A 24,215-nucleotide genomic window follows, 5' to 3' on the forward strand; every position below is an offset into this window, starting at 1 on the left:
TCAATGTCACCAACAAGGCGATGTTATGAAGACGATGGGGAAAGAAGGGAGGGATAGACCCTTTCCTGTCTTGGACAATACTCCCATTAAAAGAGATCAGATGGTAGCTGTGAGTATAGTAATTAGTTGTATGAGTATCACCTTCACCTTTTCATAAACAACCACTAGCTCTAATTATTGAAATATGACATTAATATTGTTATGACATTTGTCATTTGTTATTAAAACAATACAGCTGAGAAACTGACTGATTAGTTTGTTAACAGTGAGCTTTTAATATTGTCCTTCGACACATCAAAGACTGCAGTACATTTGATTTTGAATGAGCATTTATCTGGGAAAATATCTGTTTCTGACAGATTCCACACAATTTAATCAAAGCAAACAAACAGGCTTGTGTCAGCTGGTGCGAGGAAATGATTAAAATAAATAAATGTGACTGAGCATATGCACAATCTCTTTGTGACATCAGACCAGGAGACAAAAGTTGGATACATCCATATGAGCAGGAACCTAAGCAGAAATAAACTAAGGATGAAATTTTCACTCTGCAGCAGAGTGTGTGCTGATATGAAACTTCCTGGCAGATTAAAACCGAGTGACGGACTGAGACTCAAACTTGGGACCTTTGCCTTTCACGGGCAAGTACTCGACTTACTTAACTAACCAAGCATGACACACGACCCGTCCTCACAGCTTTACTTCTGCCACTACCTCATCTTACCTTCCAAACTTCACAGAAACTCTCATGCAAAACTGGTGCTTCTGGAAGAAAGGATATTTTGGAAATATAGCTTAGCCACAGCCAAGGCGATGTTTCCAGAATGAAATTTTCACTCTACCGCAGAGTGTGCGCTTGTATGAAACTTCCTGCCAGATTGAAATGTGTGCCAGACTGAGACTTGAACTCGGGGCCTTTGCCTTTCGTAGGCAAGTGCTCTACCAGAAGAGCTACCCAAGCATGACTCACAACCTGTCTTTACAATTCTACTTCCACCAGTACCACATCTCCTTTCTTTCATATCAGCACACACTACACTGCAGAGTGAAAATTTCATTCTGAAAACGTCCACAAGCCTGTGACTACACCATGTCTCAGTAATATCCTTTCTTCCAGGTAGGAGGTGAGGTACTGGTGGAAGTAAGGCTGTGAGGACGGGTTGTGGGTCATGCTTGGGTAGCTCACTCAGTAGAGCACTTATCTGCAAAAGGTAAAGGTGCAGATTCAATTTTTGTTTTGGCACAGAGTTTTAATACACCAGGAAGTTTCAATAAACTACTCTGAAACCAACAAAAATTATTGCCTGTTACTCTGGTTACACTGGACACATGACAACTGTTGCTTTAGCGGATCACAAGAACAGTTAATATTGAATGGTGCACAATTTGTTTGGCATTAGTCATCGATGTAATTGGAAAAACGTTACATCATTTTTCGCATGGCAATGCCAGTCGTTGAACTGAATGCCACACAGGTGGTTATTTGATGATGAAAAAAATACCAAATCAATGTCTGGTTGCCCATATTCACCTTATACATTGCCTAATGACAACTTTTTGCACTTATTTCAAACAAAAATGTACATGCAGTGATTTTCATTATCTCTAAAGGTTGAGCTGTCCTTCCACAACTATTTTTTGTTTTCCAAATTGGAATAAAAAAAATTCCAAAACTAATTTGAAAATTTGCAACAGTCAGTAAATTTAAGATACATATATTTAGAAGGGGAAAAAATCATTTCTACAACAGAAAAAAGAAGTTTCTTTTTCTTTGTCTTTGCACACAAGTTATAAATGAATGATTATTTAGCAAGGGTCTTGCATGAACTCAGCTGCAGAATGAACAATTGCTTCCGAAGTGATCTACTTATATATAGAGATTTATTTCCAGTGATTTTTTCCACAGTTCTGATTAACATGGATTTTTAAAACTACAACCCCATTATTCATATAATTTATCAAATAGTGAGTAATAAGATGTGCTTTTAAGTTAGTTCTGGATATCTACAAATTTTTAACTTCCTCTCTCAAGTCTATAAGCAAATTGTTAAAATATTTTCATGTTAATGGCGATACTGAAAGTACGTAAAAACTGTGTACATTGTTTTGATATAGTACACATCTTATTTAAAACTATCTTTCTATGAATAACACTAAAGAAGAAGATTATTATCATGTAAGTGTAGGAATGATTAGGTATTCGAGAGTATTGGATATCAACTGCATGTATTATTCTTATGCACATTATTCTACAATAAATACTTTATTGATTGCAGTACCATCATCCTCAAAGTTTATCTTGTAAGTCAACATAGCGAAAGCAAACAAAACATACTAGTACTAGCTGACACAGCCAGCATTGCCCAGGTATTCATTTTGCCAGTTTTATATTATAAATGAAAACAAAAAGGAACTGTGTTTGTAGTGTTATATAAAAAATAGCATTTCCATGTATTCATAAAAACATCTTTGCAATTATGAAACTGTTTCTGTACAGTGGGTCCAACTGCTTCGCATGTCCACAATGTGATTTTGTAAGCATCTCTGTGGTAAAGCCTCTTCACAGCTTCATAGAGAGCTATGGTTTTCAGCTACAGCCATTTAGCCATTTGCACTTAGAAGTTGAAAGCTGCAGAAAGCACAGTCAGGTGTCAGGGAGTTTCAGTGGTGTATGTGGATACTGTGAGCTAAATATTTTGTGATAAGAGTTATTAGCAAATTATTTAAACATCATGTACAATGCAGCAGTTTTTTCCACAACTCAGTGTTTATGATATCATATCTCCTGAACTATGTGTGGTATCGTGATATAATTTTGCGAATAGAGTTAGCAGCACAGACGTAATAAATTTAAATGTCACACATGATGTGGTTGTTTTCATGTATCTCATTGTTTATGATGTCATATCTCCTAAATTATGACAGGTAGGTGGTTCTTACCTGCACAGCAATTCTTGCCTTACAATAAAGGATTTGTGTACCAAGTTTGGTTGAAAGCAGTTCAGTGGTTTAGGAGATGTTGAACATATACATCCATCCATCAATTTCTATAATATGTATAGATCATCCTCGACCAGCATGATTTGCAAGAAAGCTTCTGAAGAAATAAGTGACATGCCAGGATGGAAGTTTAGGTCATTAGCCATGTTGGAATAGTGCACTGGATATGAGAATTGCCAAAAAACAATCACACAATAATCTCAAATACATGCCAGCATTCAGATTACTGTCTCAATTCAGAATACATGGGCTCCCACAACAAGGTTGATGCTTTGTGACAATCCACCGACTAGCTAGAAAAAATAAAATTTTCCAACTGTTTACTTTCAGTTATTTATTGTTACATTTGTACTTAAATAATCCAGAAAGTTTAAGGGTATCACATATGTTACAACAATATATGAACATAAACAGTGCTTCTTCTCTGAGATAAAATAATTAGGAATTAAGTACTTTATTCAATTTAAGTAGTCATGTCACTTAAAAACAACGCTAATAGAACCACGACAGTTTGTGGCTTTATGTTACATAATTCTCTTCACATAAAATCTGCATATTTCTGCTTTATACATACACCATAAGGAAATGTGATATCAATCTCTTTGTTGAAATTAAATTACATTTCAGTTCTTGTTTTACTTTATGTTTCATTAAGCACGGCTAAACATACTTTATAAGGAATGTAATTTAAGCTGCACAAAAATAATCTCACCCTTCCATTTCTTACCGTATTGTTACCTACCTTCAACAAGTTCCTTTTCCCCCCTCTTGCAGTAGCTTTTCCCACATTACAGCACATATAAAGTTTTACATTATACTTTTTTTTAAATCATACCACAGCTTACAGAAAGAGTTGTCCCAAAACTATGTTGTTTTTCCTTTTCATTTTTTAAACATTTTCATAATATTATACTAGCAAGTCAACATAAAGAAAAACTTCAGTTGAAGAACCAAATGGAGACAATATTTTAAGTAGAATAACATAATTAACAAAACAGGCCTCAATAAATGTACAGATAATGTGTGCAATGCACATTATTGTCAATTATAAAAGATTCATTCTAGTAACAATATCATGTTTATGTGTTTCTCATTACTAACAACAATGACAAGTGTTTTACCTATCTCATATCTACGTCAAATCATAATATTCAGCTCAATTTTATGAGGAGTAGCCTAAATCTAAGCATTTAAGTGTATATTATATATTTATTATTCTAACACAGCCCTTGGAGAGGTTCAATAAGATTTCATTAAATAGGTGCTTCAGGTAATCCCACTTGAAGGGTTGTTATGGAATGTGATTAAGTACATCATGGTCAACTAACAATTTCATTCTAATATTAAGTAGTTTGAGCATTGATATTTCTATAAGAACGGACACATATCTTAAAGGAACTGTTAGTACAAGTGGTTCTACGAGCTGCTCAAAAGCTTAAAGATGTTCAACATTTATATTTTGTAAAGTTAGTTATTACATATTTAAACACATTTACACTAAAGAAATAAATGTGAATCATGCATTCCAAAGCCACCATGTTTTTATATGGTAATCAAACCAGAGAATAGACCTAACTAGCTTAAAAATGTCTAAGCTGTAGGCAAATACAGGAAATTATGTATCAACAATTACTATTTTAAAGAAATACAAACATTAATAGTGGTAATATCTGTGGCCATTTCTTTATTTGTGTGCATAGACCCCATTAAAAAGGTATTAAATGAAATCGTATGACTTGGTTGGGTAATTTAGATTCTGTTATAAAAAATACTGAACTATAAGTTCATTTGACGATACTTAGTAGTGGCATATAAAAAATTTAATTACAGCTTAAAAAACTACAGCATAAGCATTCCGTCAATAAGGCCTTAGAGAACAGTAAAAAATTTGCAACGTACAGCTATGCCAAATTTTAACAGCTAATAATTAGTACCATAACATATTGATACTCCACCAAAAAAAGGAAAAAAACAGTAATAACAATAATAATAATAATAATAATAATTAGGAGGAAAGGTAACAAATATTGGTAATAGTGATAGTCTACTGTATTATTCTCATCACATACAAATTATTATGACTGTTTCAAATAAAATACAGTTGACACTGTGAAATATTAAATTAATGTATAATTGGAGGATTTTATAAATTACTTTGAAACAAATATTGCTTTGATTTTGCTTCTGTCTAGTACAAGTCACACGCTTTTGCAAATGTTTGACAATATGTCTGCACAGCAAGCATCCTAAGAAGAATAGGTTGACTTTGGCTCTCAGTTTCTTTGCTCATTGTTTTTCACTTTTCTGTTCCCGCATTTTGACAGAGGAAATAACAGTAGCATAGGGTGTGGTGTTTGTTTAAAAATTTAAGATTTGATTTTAAAACCATTATGTTTCCAACTATAAGTTTTTCCTGGTCAGATCTGTTTCTTCACCAGCTTCAAAGATATGGCCTCAGTAATGTTATCTATGCAAATGTTTTCAAACAGTGCAGCTCTCTTTCAGCTAGTATGCAGTTATGTTTAGTGTTTTCTGTCTTTGATAGTCAGTACAGAAATTAAATACAACATTTCACATTTGCCTCCCATCTGACATTTGTTCCAGGCACATAATGTGAAAAAAATTAAAACATATCCGTAACCACATACTAACATGTTGCATATGAAAAATAATTTATAAAATATATGAATCAAACAAAAATAAGAAAGAATCCTTTGAACTCTGATAAAATTTTATTGATTCGATTATCTCTGACATGATTTTAAAAAAATGGTTACAGTAGCACCACTGTTTCAAAATTCCACAGAGTGAAATAATATAATCAGCATTTTAATCAGTTTCCACTCATGACTGTGTTTATGGCAGTGGAGAGAGAAGTCACGTGGTTTATAATACAGGCAAGACAAAATCTTACACTTGAAGTGCTGTGTTGAATAATTATGTTTCATTACAAATAACTCAGTGTATCTACACTGTAAAAGTATGACATTACAGCAGTCTCCAGCAATCGCATCAATGTGCACAAGTGTTGCCTCAGTTACTATTTTATATATAAAAGATAACATATGACCTAATAAAGTGAAAATACTGTTGATAAATTTGAAATTTTTTAAAGACGCAGCGATTCATAATATAATTTTTATGTAAAACCTATGGAAGTCTAATACATGTGAAAACTTCCAGATAATTTCCCATTTTAAAGGGTCTCCATAAAAAAGAACAATGAAATGAATCCTTTGCTGAACAAATTTCTACACAAAATTTTAATAAAGAGTACACACATTCAATTGTAAGGATATCTGGGGCCAACAAATTTACCATAAAATTTATAAACATAATTTTTGAAACATAAATATCAACAGATAAGAAAGCACTAACAAATATAGTAAAGTCAATGGCATAATTTATAGCTGCAATAAATCCCAAGTTCTCAGAAACACTGTAATTTTCTTGGGAAGCTGAGAGGGACAAGAAACCGATAGTATGCAAGGGCAGGTTGCAATGGGTAATGTCAAATTTGTCTGTTGATTGAGCTAAAACCATCAAATGCAAATGTGTCAAAGTAATCATGGAATGAGAAGAATTAATCATTGTCTCAGAGCATATCGGGTGCCATCAAGATGGACCAGGTGTTGAAAATATTCAAGATTTATCTGAAAAACCATGTTCATTTGAAATTCATCCAACACAGAAGCTGATATATGGATGTCCCTGGTGAAATGAAATCATGGCTGAGATAGAAGTTCACAGATTAGAAGGAGGACATAATAGTCCTGCTGCAACTAAAGGATGGTCATCACTCCCAGAATTCACACTGCTACTGACATGAAGTGAAATTTTCTGCTTGGGGGCAAGTGTTTGGGGTGTAAAATTTTAAAGTAAACACACAAGAGCAGACTAATTTTGTAGCATGATGAAATAAGAAGAAAAATACAATTATCAAGTAGTGATACTGAGTTTAAAGGTAGCACACAAGCTTGAATAAATAAAAGATTTGACATATTTGAAAGTAAGTATTCAGAAGCCATAAACAGAGGAGAAATTAATCCTGTACTGCCACAAACAATTGTTTACACAACGTATATGAGCCATATGAAAATCTTAATTATAGATGTGACCTATGGAACATATTATTAAACAGCAACACAAAACATGTTTGGTAACTGGGTGGGGGTAAGGGGGAGGATGATTGACAGAGAAAGGGGGGAGGGGGGAGAGACAGATGAACTGCTCACAAATAAAATGTCACAGCTAGGCTTATTAATATGAGGTGGAGGTCTGAATTATCTTTTTATCTCTCTACTGTACCAAATTGTTGAAGAATTTATCCAGCTCTTAATGTTCAGAGTTTACCATTTCTGTTCCGTGTGCTTTTAAGTAATGTCATAGTCAGTCCACTATCTCATATGTATTAAGACCTAACACTTTATACCTGAGATTCCACTAAATGCCCATTGCACGTGACTACATAAGGAATGAGACATGTAGCGGATATCTAATGTATAGATTGAGATTAAATAGCTATCTATTACCAAATTTTAAAAATGACTTGATATATTTAGGACAGATGTTAAATAAAATGTCTAAGAGACTGACTCTTTTTAAATGTGGTGTGGGAAAATGCAGCAATAAAGCAGTTTGGAGGTAGTTTAACAACAATAATATGCCATAATGTCTTAAGTGAAACTTATGTATAATACCTATAAAAATTAAAACTCAGTCAAGGCTGCCACTTAACAAAAGTAAGAGGAGACAAAGTAACATTGCTTCAGTTGTTTAACTCTAGTATCAAAGAAATAAGTAAATAATTAAAAACCTAACTCGCTAAGACAAAGAATACTGAACAAACTTGTTACTGATGTTTTACACAGAAAAGTATTAGCATCAATTCAGTTCAAAGGACGGACTATTGGGGGACCAATTCAGCTTACAGAAGACAACAGGCAAGACATTAGCTGCCCAGAATAGGGCATATTAAAACATTATAATAATACATGGAAGTGGGAGGAAAAAGTTTTATGGAGCCAGGCATTAAAAAAATTCAGAAACAACAATTTGGCATACTTTTTCATCAAATGCAATTAATTTCCTTTTTGCTTTCATTTATTATGGCAATCAAAGTGGAAATGGTTCTAAGCCAGTGTGCTGTAATGCTTCCTCAGAGATTGTGTGCTGAATAACATAAAGGAAGAAAACTAATTACATAAGACAGCAAACTGGGGCCAAGAGAAAAATACTACTATTTTCTCCAAAAAATGTTAAACAGTGCAACATTACACACACACACACACACACACACACACACACACACACACACACACACACACACACACACACACACACCTAATAAACTTTTCTATTACATCCTTCAAACCTTAACAATATAAACAATCCAATAATATAGTTTACAAGTATATATTAAAATATATCACCAGTTACTATGAAACTGCCAAATAGGTACCAAGGTCCAATGTCATTTTTAACAAATAGCTTTGACTTTTCTTTTTTACACATGACTGATTAAATCAGACAAATATAAGAATATAACAATGAATATTTATCATGTTTATGATAGCATTTCTAACACAAATTAGGCTATAGAAAATTATCAATAGTATTTTCTTTTTTAAAATTAACAGTAAGATTTTCAACATAAATCCCTCCACACATTAAATAGAAGGAAGATTTAAATCACCTCTCTCAAATGGGAAAAAAATACTTTTCTCACAGTACACATCTTTTCTATGAATAAACTCAATTATCTGGTCAAATTGACATAGCATAATGACTGAACTCTCTCACTAATTCGCTGCATTTGTCTCCACTTAGCTGTTATTAATTTTTTTAGGACAGCCCTGATCTAAAACTGTCCTGAGTACAAAGATATTCCACATTTGAGAGGCTAGTTACATGAACTTTGCTTAAGACTTACATACTACAAGCACCACTCGATATTTCAGTATCATGGGAATTATTAGATTGATTATGCACAACAAAATCAAGGCCCCTGCACGTTACACTTTTATCTGACTCAAAGCTGTAGCAGTTGTGCAGACATAGGCCACCTGATAGGAAATAAAGCACTGTGAACTTAATGTAACAATACATATGTATCACACAAACACATTTGGACATGGAAATAGTACTGATCATACATGCTACATATTTCAAGTACTTATAATTGAAAGCTGCCAGAACTCTCAAAAATATATGACTGACGGATTTAGAAATGCTCAAAAGTATGTAAGACAACAGATAAATTTCACCATTAATTCAATGAATACAGACAAATTATTCCCAAAATCTGTGGATTATATATAGTGACACACACACACACACACACACACACACACACACACACACACACACACACGCACACATACACCAACAATAGTTTGCTTTGCGAACTTAATGTCATGAGCATTCCAAAATTATATATATACACTAAAGATTAGTGTCCAGAAACTTACTTATCTACATTTAGATGCTAAATATTAATTAGTTTCCTGATCTCAACAAAAGCCTTATTCATTACTCATCACACACAATGTGATTGCTCTTCAAAAGATACATAAGCACATATTTGTAAAACCACACAACAATGTAACCATTAAATATATAATGTTACCAAATGGCTTCAAATGACATGTTAACAAAGCCTGGGTTTTTTCTGCATTCCCAATAACGATGAGAATATTCCCATATTTCTTCACCTGTATCCGACATGCGCTTGCTGGAAAGAAATAATTTTGGTTCATTAATACACAATATTGTCATATGATTGTGAGAAAAATGTCTGAATGAAATGAACTTGTTACTGTGATGTACGAAATGATGTGTGACAACACAAAATAAGTATTAATTTATTGACATACTGTATTGACTATTTTACAGCAGTGTCTGCCTGTTACAATTCAAATTTCCCTTTTGCAGAAACTGCTACCTGTTACAGTTTGTTGCTACATTCCTTAAATTTTGCTTATGGATTGTATTTCAATGCACAGCACATATCTTCTGATCATAGAAACATAAAAATCATTTGGTATAAGTATCCATCGGTATTTACAAGTGATACCATCACTGGAACACGTACTGAGGAATACTTGACACACCTTTACTGGAAAAAGAAAGTAATATTTTTTGAGAGGATATTATTTTATTCACTGGTCTGCTCGAAGCACAAGTAATTTAATGTACCCTACATTACTTGCATTTACAACAAAACCAGTGAATGGAGTAACATTCTCTCAGAGACATAGTGTACCTCTTTTTCTGTTTACACATGAGGATAAAAGAAAAAAGTCCATTTCCTGTCCATTAAATACTAGGTTTTTTGAGCAAAAACACACTCAGTTTTCAATTTTTTTCCCCTTTCATTCAATGTGCACTGTCCAACACATTTCCATATATATTGTTACAACCTCTTCATTTGATTCAAAATATTGTTGAGACAAATTTATTTACATGTGGGAACAAGTGCAAAGGTGCCATATCTGGTCAATAGTTTGTATGTTTCAAGTGCTTGTATTTAAAGTCTGCCAGTTTCCCCATTGCCAAAGCTTCTTTGCAGGTAGGTGCTATGTTCTGGCACATCTGATTATTTTTCCTCTTTCAGCACAGGCCTCTTCTCGTGTGCTTTCATCATTTGGCAGAAGCAGAATACTTGTGTGACAATCAACAAGTACTGTTTTATCCTTTGGAAAGTAATCTACAAGGTGGAGCAAAACAACCTGGTGGTAAAATCAGACCAAGTTAGCGATGTCTAATCAATCAGAATTTTCCAGGTAGCCAAAGGTCAGAAATGTACCATTGTGGAGTTATGCCCATTAAATGACAGCCAATCAGTGGCAAGCACGTAGAAGAGACTCCAGTAAGTGAACATGATCAGTAACTGTCAATACATGGTTCAACCCAACCTGCAATTGCGTGATTTACGTAAGTTTCTGGGACTTACTTATTAATTTGATATTGCTAAGGTCTTAAATATTCTATGAATGTATAGGTTCAATAAAACAATGGACAATTTGAGATAGAATAACAGTATACATTAAAATAAATTGCTACTTAATACATGGAGGAAGCACTGAGTAAGACATTCAGTAGTGGATTGTTGGAGGACAGGTAAGCTACTGGACAAAACACACACACACACACACACACACACACACACACGGCCACCAATGTGAGTGGAGGTCTCATTATCATAGCTGATTTATGACAAGCTGTAGTGAAATATTTTCATGATGCTCCAAGTACAAATATGCTTTATAAAACAGACACAGATATAATTGGCCAGGTCTATTCCAATACATGAGAAATTAAGTAATCTACTATATGGAATGCCAGCAACGGAAGCATCCACCACAGTTGCCCCCTGCATATCTGGCATCAATTCTGGTACAGTTGTTCCACATCATTAGACTGGAATTCACCTCTTGGTAACATTACCGAAGCCCACACATTGGAACAGATAAATAATACTGTGCATTGGCTACAATATATTGGTAGTTTTGAATAGGATTGGGGAGAAGAGAAGTTTGTGGCACAACTTGACCAGAAGAAGGGATCAGTTGGTAGGACATGTTCTGAGACATTGAGGGATCACCAATTTAGTATTGGAGGGCAGTGTGGAGTGTAAAAATCGTAGAGGGAGACCAAGAGATGAATACACTAAGCAGATTCAGAAGGATGTAGGTTGCAGTAGGTACTGGGAGATGAAGAAGCTTGCACAGGATGGAGTAGCATGGAGAGCTGCATCAAACCAGTCTCAGGACTGAAGACAACAACAACAACAACAACAACAACACAACATACAGAATGCCCTACAAGCATATTACAGACAAGCAAAATGAGGCCACACTACCAGTTCAAAATGGCTGCCCTGCTTTGCAACACACACCTGCCATACATTATCTGAGGACTGAAGGTATGGAACTTATTGAAACTCATCAAGAAAAGAAGGTCCATTGTGATAATGCGAGTGTATCACTGCAGCAATTGCATGAAAGGAGTAGAAAATTTGGAAATGGCGTGAATGATGCGACAGACGCTCACTGCCTGGATCAAGCACACTGCATTGTGGCACCAGAATCTACTACAGCAGTTGAAGCTACTGTGAATGAGAACTGTTGTGTGACAGTGGAAGAAATAGCCATATATCTGAATATTAGTCATGGCTCAACACATCACATTGTTCACGATGTGCTTTCCTTTGACAAAGAGTTTGCAAGATGGATGTCACAGCAACTCACTCCAAAACTGAAAGAGAGACATGTTGATACCCGTGAAGAAGTTTTCTGGCACTTCAAAGCAGAAGGTCACTGCATTGAGTGATCACCAAATGTTTGGACCACTCAAAGAGGTGATGGGAGACAACAAATTTCATTCTAATGAAGACGTGAGGCAGACGGTGCACGACTGACTATACACACAACCAAAAGATTTCTAGCCTGCACAGAGTGATTAACACTAGTCAATGGAAACTCCCCAGGTAGGAATATCAACAATGTATTTCATGTCTAACATGCCATTTGTTGTTATGACCAGAAATAATCATACAATAAATGTGTGAGAGGGTTGCTGTATTGTTTAAAGGCCAAGGATATTGTGCAAATATTAAAGCGACTGGTGATCTTACCTTTTATTGAAGAAGATTGCTACTTACTGTACAGATAACATGCTAAGTTACAGACAGGCACAATTAAAAGACACTTACATATAAGCTTCTGGTCACAGCCTTTATCGGAAAAAGAAGTTTACACACCATTCATTCACACAAGCAAGCACACACGACTGCCAACTCTGGCAGATCACCAGAGCTAGTTTAATAATCCTCGACACATTCTGACAGTTGTGACCTTTCAGTGTTAAGCAATTAGTGTTGTATGGTGGCATATGAGATGTTGCTGAACTAAATGTACAGTGGTGTCCAAAATTAAAGCAACAAAGGAAATTTTGTGCAAGGTTGCGTTTATTTTGTCACAAAACAGTATAAAAAGGTGACAGCAAAGTAGAATCAATGTAAAGAATACAGAACATACACAACTGCAACATACATAACAGTAGACGAAAATGTTTTTTTTCTCTTCCTCCTCAAGTTAACAGATTTTCACACACATTGAGACAACTGGTTAATGAGCTCACTATGGGGTTTGGCCAACTTTGGCAACAATACAGGGCTGACAATGATGGAGCATGCTGTGAATAACATCATCAAAGTCATGTTGAAACAATAATGCCCATTCTTCTTGCGGAGATGCTAGCACGTCTTGGAGAGTGATTGGTGGATGCTGAGGTGATGTAACACAATTTCCTAGTGCATCCCAGATATGATCTATGGGATTCAAATCGAGGCAGCAAGCAGGCCACACCATGCATGCAATATGTTCAATTTCCTAGAAAACATCAACCACTCATGCTATGCGAGATCGAGCATTATCATCCATTAGTACAAAGTCTGGGTGCACAGCACCTCACAACAACTGAACATGAGGTCCCAAGACCTTGTCATGATACCTGACAGCAGTTAAATATTTCTGATTCACCCGTAGAACTTCATGAAGAGATGTTTGAATGATCAACATAATCTTGTCCACACAATTGGTGATCCTCTTTCCACAAAGTTCGGGTACTGAAATAACTTTTCATATTCCTTCAGATGCGAATCCATTGAGAATCGCTCGAGGCCAAATCAGTACTCATCTGTAAAAAAGAACATTGGCCCACTTTTCAACTGGCCATGTGGCACATTGACACTAGATCTTCCTTTCTGTGAATAAATGTCAAAGACACGAATACAGCAGGTCTCTTGACAATAAAGGTCCACTGTCAAAGCCTTTTCTACACCATTTGCCTTGATACGGCGCATCCAGTGGATGCTGACAGGTCAGATTCCAGTTGCTGTGCAGTACTAAGGTGGTACTGTCGTACCCTTGCAGCCAAATAACGGTCCTCTCTTTGTGATGTCACATGTGGTCGGCCCTGCCCTGGTCTTTGTTATACAGTTTTGGTCTGTATAAATGCTTGCCACATCCAAGAAACAACAAAACAATGCACGTTAAGCCATCAGGCCACACGAGTTTGTGACTGTCCTGCTTCCATTCCTCCTATGGCCCTCCACCACAGAGTGTCTGGTAGGCATCTTCTCTGTGCCAAACTACACTGTATGTGACAGTGTAGACAGCAATTGTGGATGCCGGACTACCCGTCAAACACTACTCCATTTGATAGGTGCCCTGACGTCGCCACTGGTGTGGGTTTTCATTGCCCAAAATGATGTCTTCTGTGCAGAACACAATCGTATGGACATCTGTAGACAGTTTGTATGATTATATCATGAATTAGACACAGGACGGGGAAATAGCAGTTTGTTGCTTTACTTTTGGACAGCAGTATATTTATACTGTTTGAACCCAGTAACAACTTCAGTAATAAACCATATATATATGATAGAGGGAAACATTCCACGTGTGTGTATGTTTGTGTGTCTATCGACCTGCCAGCGCTTTTGTTATGTAAATAAAATACAAAGAAACTTCCACATGGAAAAAATATAATAAAAACAAAGATTCCAAGACTTACCAAGCGGGAAAGTGCCGGCAGACAGGCACATGAACAAAACACACAAACGCACACACAGAATTACTAGCTTTCGCAACCGATGGTTGCTTCTTCAGGAAGGAGAGGGAAAGACGAAAGGATGTGGGTTTTAAGGGAGAGGGTAAGGAGTCATTCCAATCCCGGGAGCGGAAAGACTTCCACACACACACATATATATCCATCCGCACATACACAGACACAGCTTGTGTATGTGCGGATGGATATGTGTGTGTGTGTGTGTGTGTGTGTGTGTGTGTGTGTGTGTGTGTGTGTGTGTGTGTGTGTGTGTGTGTGCGAGTGTACACCTGTCCTTTTTTTCCCCTAAGGGAAGTCTTTCCGCTCCCGGGATTGGAATAACTCCTTACCCTCTCCCTTAAAACCCACATCCTTTCGTCTTTCCCTCTCCTTCCTGAAGAAGCAACCATCGGTTGCAAAAGCTAGTAATTCTGTGTGTGCGTTTGTGTGTTTTGTTCACGTGCCTGTCTGCCGGCGCTTTCCCGCTTGGTAAGTCTTGGAATCTTTGTTTTTATTATATATTAAAAACAAAGATTCCAAGACTTACCAAGCTGGAAAGCACCAGTAGATAGGCACAATGAATAAAACACAAACACACACACAGAATTTGAGCTTTCGCAACCGGCGGCTGCTTCGTCAGGAAAGAGGGAAGGAAAAGGAAAGATTTTTTCAAAATATGTCTGCTTGTGTCTGTGTATGTATGGATGGATATGCGTGTGTGTGTGTGTGTGTGTGTGTGCGCGCGCGCGCGAGCATATACCTATCCTTTTTCCCCCTAAGGTAAGTCTTTCCGCTCCCGGGATTGGAATGACTCCTTACCCTCTCCCTTAAAACCCACATCCTTTCGTGTTTCCCTCTTTCCTGAAGAAGGGACCGTGGGTTGCGAAAGCTTGAATTTTGTGTGTATGTTTGTGTGTCTATCGACCTGCCAGCACTTTCGTTTCTCCCTCCCCCCCCCCCCCCCCCCCCCCCAATGCATTGAATGGTCTTTCCACAAAAACATCACAAACTTTACTAACTGATGTTTTCTGGATGGCTGTAACTACACCACTAAGTCAACTACACCTGTTAATATAGATTAACTGTTTTGCATCCAGGTCTCCACACTTCAGTACCTGACCTGCCGCTGGTTAGTTTGTGGGATTAAAGGGACCAGACTACTAGGGTCATCGGTCCCTTTTTCCATGAACTTGAAACCCCCCACAAGGAATAAAAACAAACAATGGAGATGACAAGAGATGACACAGGACAAGAAAGACACAGAGACCAGACAAAAGGAATTAAAATCCCACCGAGTGCGACAATGGTTGGCCGACCATAGAAACAAGAAAGGAAAAGCCAACCACCAAGAAACCCACTAAAAACCCCAGTCTAAAACTGTAGGCCAAAGGCCAGACAACACAAAAAAATGGACAAACACTTAGATCAAGCGATAAAAACCCCTTGCACAAATAAAACTCAAAACCAAATCTGCCTTGGCAACGTCATCTGATAAAAGTGCAGAAGCTTATCAAGACGTGCAAACATCTGTCTGAGCAGAGTTAAAAGCAGGCAGTCCAACAAAATGTGGACCGCAGTCAAAGGTGACCCCGCAGCAACATAAAGGTGGGTTCTTGCGGCACAATAAATAGCTGTGCGTTACCCAGGTGTGGCCAATGCACAGTCGGCAGAGGACGATAGAGTCCTTGCAAGAGACCCACAGGGAGGAGCGTCACACACTGGTAGCGTCCTTGATGGCCCAAAATTTGTTGGGTGAAGGAAGGGCGCGCCATTCTTCACCCCAGATGCGAAGTACCTACTGTCTCAAAACTGATCTTAGGTCGCTCTCCAAAAGGCCAATCTCCAAGGCTAGTGCACCGACAGCCTGTATGGCCTGTAACACGTTCATTTCCTGGGATGCCTACATGCCCCGGGGTCTACACAAAGACCACAGAGAGGCCGCAACGAGCAAGAGTATGGAGGGACTCCTGGATAGCCATCACCAGACGAGAGCAAGGGAAACACTGGTCGATAGCTCGTAAACTGCTCAGGGGGTCACTACAGATAACGAAGGCCTCACCTGAGCAGAAGCGGATGTACTCTAGGGTACGAGAGATGGCGACCAGCTCGACAGTGAAAACACTGCAGCCAGCCGGCAATGAGCGTTGTTCATAATCATCCCCTAGAGTAAGAGCATAACCAACATGACCAGCAACCATTGAAATATCTGTATTGATAACATCAGAGCCTTGAAATGCCGCAAGGACTGAACGAAAGCTGTGGCAGAGGGCCGCAGGAGAGACTGAGTCCTTCAGGCCCTGTGCCAATTCGAGCCAAAGGCACGGGCGGGGCCCACACCATGGGGGAAGATCCAGAGGGGCCCGGAAAAGAGGTGGAAGACGGAAAACCTCAAGCCCAGAGAGAAGAGCTCGACGCGAACTGTGATCGTACACCCTGACTGGGGCCACCGTTCTGGAACATGGATGACCGACTGAGGGAACAGGAGACGATAATTAGGATGCCCGAGCAAGCTACAAACATGTGTAGCGTAAGCAGCCAGTAATCATTGGCGCCGAAACTGCAATGGAGGGAAACCTGACTCCACAAGTACGCTGTTGACAGGCAGTGTCCGGAAAGCTCCAGTGGTGAGTCGGAACTCGCTGTGAAGGATGGGGTCCAGCAACTGCAATGCAGAAGGGGATGCCGAACCGTAAGCCAGGCTCCCATAATCTAGACGGGACTGAATTAACACCTGGTACAGCTGTAGAAGGGTAGATCGATCGGCACCCCAGTTGGTATGACTCAAGCAACGAAGAGCGTTAAGATGCCGCCAGCATGTTTGTTTAAGCTGGCGAATATGAGGCAGCCAAGTCAACCAGGTATCGAAAACCAAACCCAAAAACTGATGCGTCTCCACCACAGCAAGAGGTTCGCCGTCAAGATAAAGCTGTGGCTCAGGGTGAACCGTGTGTTGCCAGCAGAAATGCATGACACAGGTCTTGGCAGCCGAAAACTGGAAGCCATGCGCTACAGCCCAAGACTGCACCTTTCAGAAAGCGCCCTGCAGCTGCTGTTCAACAGCTGCAATGCCAGTGGAGCTATAGCATAGGCAGAAGTCATCAGCACACAAGGAAGATGAGACAGACGTTCCCTCCGCCACACTGAGGCCATTAATTGCAGTCAAGAAGAAGCAGACACTTAAGACAGATCCTTGTGGTCCCCATTCTCCTGAACTCGGGAGGAACTATTGGAGGCCACAACTTGCACACAGAAGGAACGAAGCGACAGAAATTTTTGTATGAAAATCGGGAGCGGACCCCAAAGACCCCAACCATGAAGCGTAGAGGGGATGTGATGTCGCCATGTCATTTTGTATGCCTTCCACATGTCAAAAAAGATGGCGACCAGATGCTGACAGCGGGCAAAGGCCATACGGATGGCAGACTCTAGGCACATTAGATTATCGGCAGCAGAGCGGAGCTTCAGAACCCATCCTGAGATGGAGCCAGAATGAGATGGGGCCAGAAGGCCCCAAGACTCAATTAGCCAACTAAATCTCAGGCACACCATGAGTTCAAGCAACTTGCAAAGAACGTTGGTGAGGATAGTGGGGCGGTAGCTGTCTGCCTCCAATGGGTTCTGGCCAGGTTTCACCACAGGGATTACAACGCTTTCCCGCCATTGCGACGAGAACTACCCTCAACCCAGATCTACATCTACATCTACATTTATACTCCGCAAGCCACACAACGATGTGTGGCGGAGGGCACCCTACGTGCCACTGTCATTACCTTTCTTTCCCGTTCCAGTCTCGTATGGTTCGCGGGAAGAACGACTGTGTGAAAGCCTCTGTGCATGCTCTAATATCTTTAATTTTACATTCATGATCTCTACGGGAGGTATAAGTAGGGGGAAGCAATATATTCGATACCTCATCCAGAAACGCACCCTCTCGAAACCTGGCGAGCAAGCTACACCACGATGAAGAGCGCCTCTCTTGCAGAGTTTGCCACTTGAGTTTGTTAAAGATCTCCGTAACGCTATCATGGATACCAAATAATCCTGTGACGAAACGCGCCGCTCTTCTTTGGATCTTCTCTATCTCCTCCGTCAACCCGATCTGGTACGGATCCCACACTGATGAGCAATACTCAAGTATAGGTCGAACGAGTGTTTTGTAAGCCACCTCCTGTGTTGATAGACTACATTTTCTAAGGACTCTCCCAATGAATCTCAACCTGGTACCCGCCTTACCAACAATTAATTTTATATGATCATTCCACTTCAAATCGTTCCGTATGCATACTCCCAGATATTTTACAGAAGTAACTGCTACCAGTGTTTGTTCCGCTATCATATAATCATACAATAAAGGATCCTTCTTTCTATGTATTCGCAATACATTACATTTGTCTATGTTAAGGGTCAGTTGCCACTCCCTGCACCAAGTGCCTATCCGCTGCAGATCTTCCTGCATTTCGCTACAATTTTCTAATGCTGCAACTTCTCTGTATACTACAGCATCATCCGCGAAAAGCCGCATGGAGCTTCCGACACTATCTACTAGGTCATTTATATATATTATGAAAAGCAGATACGGTTTAAAGGTCTACGAGGCATTGCTGGCAGTCCACCGAGAGGTGTTTGACCATCTGGATGCGATCTGGCCCGGGAGCCATATCAGGACAAGCGGCTAGGGCACTTTGGAATTCCCACTCACTGAATGGAGCATTGTACGGTTCACGGTGACGCATGTGAAATGAAAGGCTCCAATGTTCCAACTGCTCTGTCAGGGAGCAGAAGGCCAGGTATGCTGATGGGGGTCTGATAGCCATTGAGATGCCTAATCTTGGCCCAAACCTGCGATGGAGAAGTACGGACGTCAATAGTGGAGACATACTTTTGCCAGCACTCCTCCTTGCATTGGCGAATGAGGCGGAGGGCTCGCGCACGGAGCTGTTTAAAGGCGATGAGGTGTTCCAATGTGGGATGCTTCTAGTGACGCTGGAGAGCCCGCCTGCGATCTTTACTAGCCTCAGCGATCTCAGGCGACCACCAAGGCACAGTCCACCACCGAGAGGACCCAAAAGAACAGGGGATAGCAGATTCTGCGCCAGTAATGATGCCGGTGGTGAGCAAGTGAACCACCGCATCAATGGCGTTACTGGAAAGAGGCTCAACAGTGGCAATGGAGGTGAACAAGTTCCAGTCAACCTTATTCATAGCCAATCTGCAGGGGCACCCAGAAGAGTGACGCTGTGGCAGTGACAGAAAGATCGGAAAGTGGTCACTACCACACAAGTCGTCATGCACACTCCATTGGACAGATGGTAATAAGCTAGGGCTGCAGATCGAAAGGCTGATGGCTGAGTAAATGCCATGCACCACACTGAAATGTGTGAAGGCACCATTATTTAAAAGAGAAAAGTCCAGCTGTGCCAATACTTGCTCAACGATGCTGTCCACGTCTGTTGCCACTGATCCACCCCACAAGGGTTATGGGCATTGAAGGCACCCAGTAACAGAAAATGTGGCACCAATTGGGCTATCAGCACAGCCAGGACATGCTGTGCGACATCACCATCAGGTTGAAGATGTAGACTACAGACAGTAACAGCCTGAGGCATCCACACCCGAACTGCAACAGCCTCTAAAGGTGTTTGTAGACAGACAGACTCACTGTAAAGGGAGTGAATGACGTAGATTCAGATGCCACCAGATACCCTCTCATAAGCTGCCCGGTACCTATAACAACCCCGACAGCCAAAGAGGACAGGGCTTCGCATCGCCACGGAAACCAAGTTTCCTGAGGAGCAATGCAGAGGAAAGGGTGAAGGCTGAGAAGTTGTCGGAGCTCAGCAAGATGGTGGAAAAAACTGCTGCAGGTCCATTAGAGGATGAGACTGTCCATGGCCGAGAAAGATGTGAAGGGACCGAGGAGGCAGATTATGCCACTGGGTCACCTGCTGCCACTGATTGAGTACCTGTGCGAGTGACATCCATTGTGTCTGGGAGTCTGGAGAGATCTAGGTCCTCAGCGGACGCCAGAATCTCTACCTCGCTCTCAGACACAGAGCTTGTAGGTTGTGGTGGGGTGGGGTGGGGTGGGTACCACCCCAAGTTCCTTTGTCTTAGAGGTCTTCTTGGACTTTTCTCACTGCTCCTTGGGTTTCACTGGCTGGGAAGGCTTCACCGATTCAGTCTCTGGGACGGAGGAGGATCGAGAAGCCCTACGACCGGCTGCTTGTGGGCACTTATGCCACTGCCAGGCATTACCCACCCCACATGTCGAAACCTGGGAAGGGAGGGACCCAAACGACCTCTTGAGAGCAAGAGGAGCTGAAGAAGTTGGATGCTTCTCCGGCTTAGAAGCGGGGACGGACCTGCCCGATGGGAGGGGGGACAGAGGGGGGGGGGGGGGGGAGTTTGCTCCCGAGGTCAGGGGAACAGGGTGGGTAGTGCGCCCCTTGAACAAGGGGGCATGTGGAGTTGTAGGGCTCAGTGAGCTGACTGGATTCTCTGAACTGATGGGGCTATCACAGTTGTCATAGCGGCGGCATATGAGGAAGTCATTTGCACAGGATGGAGTCATTCATATTTCCTCCTAGCCTCAGTATAGGTCAGTCGGTCCAGGGTCTTATATTTCATGATTTTCTGCTCTTTCTGTAAGATCCTGCGGTCTGGCGAGCAAGGTGAATGATGCTCTCCGCAGTTGACACAGATGGGAGGTGCGGCACATGGAGTATTGGGATTTGATGGGCGTCTGCGATCTCAACATGTAAGGCTGGAACTACAGTGGGAAGACATTTGGCCGAACTTCCAGCACTTAAAGCACTGAATCGGGGGAGCGATATAGGGCGTGACATCACAGCGGTAGACCATCACCTTGACCTTCTCCGGTAATGTATCACCCTCGAATGCCAAGATGAAGGCACCGGTAGCTTTCTTATTATCCTCCGGACCCCTATGAACACGCTGGACGAAATGAACAACTCACCACTCTAAATTGGCACGCAACTCGTCATCAGACTGCAAAAGAAGGTCCCTATGGAAAATAACACCCTGGACCATATTTAAATTATTATGGGGTGTGATGGTAACTGAAACATCCCCCAACTTGTCACACGCAAGTAACCTTCGTGACCATTTTTATCAATACTGACCCACAGCACATTCTGGACAAGCCCTCCACCTCCCCAAACTTGTCCTCTAAATGCTCTATGAAGAATTGAGGCTGTGTTGACATGAAAGCCTCCCCATCAGCTCTCATACAAAGTAGGAACCAGGGCAAATAAGTGTCACTGCCATACTGAGCCTTACGCTTCTCCCACGGTGTGGCCTGGGAGGGGCACGATTTGGGTCATATTCCTGAGTGTTGAATTGAGCCCAAGAACCTGCTGGCTAGCCACCAGCAAAGAATGATGTACCATGCTTAATTGCGGGTCATTCGCTATAATGCCACCCACTCCGACCAAGGGCCCTCCCCACTGGCGCCATCCAGCCTCAGAAAGGGCCACCTGGCAAGATGGCCATTGCTGGGATTCCCGATGCCCCAGGGAGATAGGCATCTACTCCTTGGCATACGTGAGGAGTTAACAGTGCAGGCATCAGCAGAGTGATCCCTGTGTTGTTAGGGGGCTACAACCAATAGGGTACATGGCCCCCGCGCCACAACAGACTGGCTACTGTGCTGGACATTAAGTACAAGGAAGTCCATGGTCATCATCTCCGCAAAGAGCAACACTGCACAGTGCAAGGTGGAAATCGCACCCAGGAATGTATTCTCACCTAAGAGGTGGAGAACGAGCGGGACGACAATATGACGACAAGAAAGCTGGCTAAAGGTCTCAGTGCATGATGGACACAATGCACCATGTAACACTCCCTTCCCCAACTGGCTCCCTCTTTGGAAGAGTTTGGAAATATGGAGGTCAAACCCAAGAGGGGACCATCACATATGGGCCAAAACGTTTGAGACTCCTTTTAGTCGCCTTTTACAACAGGCAGCAATACCGCGGGCCTATTCTGACCCCCGAACCAGCAGGGGGATGACCTGTCGCCCAGGGGAAAATAAGCAATAATGGCTTGCTCTTGTCAGATGTACTTTGAGGTACTATTCAGCCTAAAAATATATGACTTGTAATAGATATAATTATTAGTCTGCAAATGATGTAATTACTAATGTAGTGTCATCCAGTTTACCATCCTCAAGTAACCAATAGAAATGTCCACATTTACACCCTTAAACCCAGTACAGTCTATTATTCACTAATAACCATTTTTAATTGAATCCATCATTGTCCTCTTCCTAAAAGTTACCACTAAAAGAAAATATATCATTAGAGTGCTGAATGTGAGAGGAGAGATAAATCACTGTTTAATATAGCACACAGGCATTCGTGTTATAGGAGTCTCCAATGATTACTGTAATGGAATCTTAGTGGAAAATCCATCAAAAATACCAAATAAATTCTGCTCTTATATAAAGACTGTCAGTGACACTAAAGTTAGTGTTTAGATCAGGCTTAGCCCATGGTTTACATACTGGAGAAGGCTGTGAAATCTACTGATCAGAATTATGGTGCCAGGACTCATTAAAATGTTTACAGGTTGTATCTCTTTTTCATAATCTAGACAGCACATTTAGCTGCAGGCACCACATTTCCCAACACTTTATCACAATAAACTGTAATAAAAATTACACATTTTTGAGAGATTTTTAATGTGGTGAATGTTAAGATTTGCTGCATGCTTAATGTTCTCACGACTTCAGTTCTGAGACAGAGATATTTAATGTTTTTCACAGGTGTTCAGTATTTGGGATTTATGAGTTTGTGTGACAAAACAGTAATGTTGCATGAAGACATGGTCCTGTGCTATGATCGGCTGACTTAAGCAAACCCTGCAGCCTCCATGTTGGTTTATGTTTTTGCAAAGCTAATCTGCCATATATGTTCGATTTTATATTTATGCTTGCATATTATGAAAGTGCTCAATTTAGGTGATACACCACATTAAAGATTCTCCAAAATACATCCTTTTTTGTATTTTTTTATTGTGCAGATAAGTAACATCAGTGGCTAAACTTGCTACCATGCAGTGCTCTATTGCAATTAAAAATATATCCTTGCTTGCATTTGTGTTATTTTGATTCTTTACGATGTTTAGATAGAATCTAGGTGCACCAAGTTTCTTCCTACACTTTCACCCTAAGCCCATGTTTCAAATTTTTGCCTCATAAACAGCACAGTGAATACATATTGTGCTGCTTTCAGACACACGACATAGTAGACTTTTTCGTAACAAAATAGAACTTGCAAGAACTCAGGCACAATACACTAACAAAAACAAACTTGCTAATAATACACTTTAGTCTCTAAATGCCATCAGCAGGGGCTGGAAAATACAGCATCTAGTTTTGGCAAAATTCACATCTCTTTTGGCAAAATTTTCATCTATTTTTTGTGGTTTGCTTTTGCAAAATCATTAACTGCTTTCTTTGAGGGTTTTTGTTTTCTTCTTTTGGTTGTATTTAAGCTTTCAACAAATGATTGTTCCATTGAGAAGCAGCAGCATTTTCCTGCCAGTCAACTGAATGCATCACTGATTTAGGGTGTTTCTTG

General features: G+C 40.3%; 1 protein-coding gene across 4 annotated transcripts in view; it reads right to left on the reverse strand.

The window, feature by feature from the left end:
• Positions 1 to 3,308: 3,308 nt before the first annotated feature.
• The window catches only part of LOC126278384 (oxysterol-binding protein-related protein 3-like), a 277,416-nt gene continuing 256,509 nt past the window's right edge, over positions 3,309 to 24,215 (reverse strand). For all 4 annotated transcript variants that reach the window (XM_049978472.1, XM_049978475.1, XM_049978473.1 and 1 more), the window contains one exon: positions 3,309 to 9,733. In XM_049978472.1, the coding sequence (XP_049834429.1) occupies positions 9,625 to 9,733 (109 nt within the window). In that variant the 3' untranslated portion in view covers positions 3,309 to 9,624. The remainder of the gene's footprint in view (positions 9,734 to 24,215) is intronic.

The sequence above is a fragment of the Schistocerca gregaria genome, chromosome 6, assembly GCF_023897955.1.
Source record: "Schistocerca gregaria isolate iqSchGreg1 chromosome 6, iqSchGreg1.2, whole genome shotgun sequence".
Lineage (NCBI taxonomy): Eukaryota > Metazoa > Arthropoda > Insecta > Orthoptera > Acrididae > Schistocerca > Schistocerca gregaria.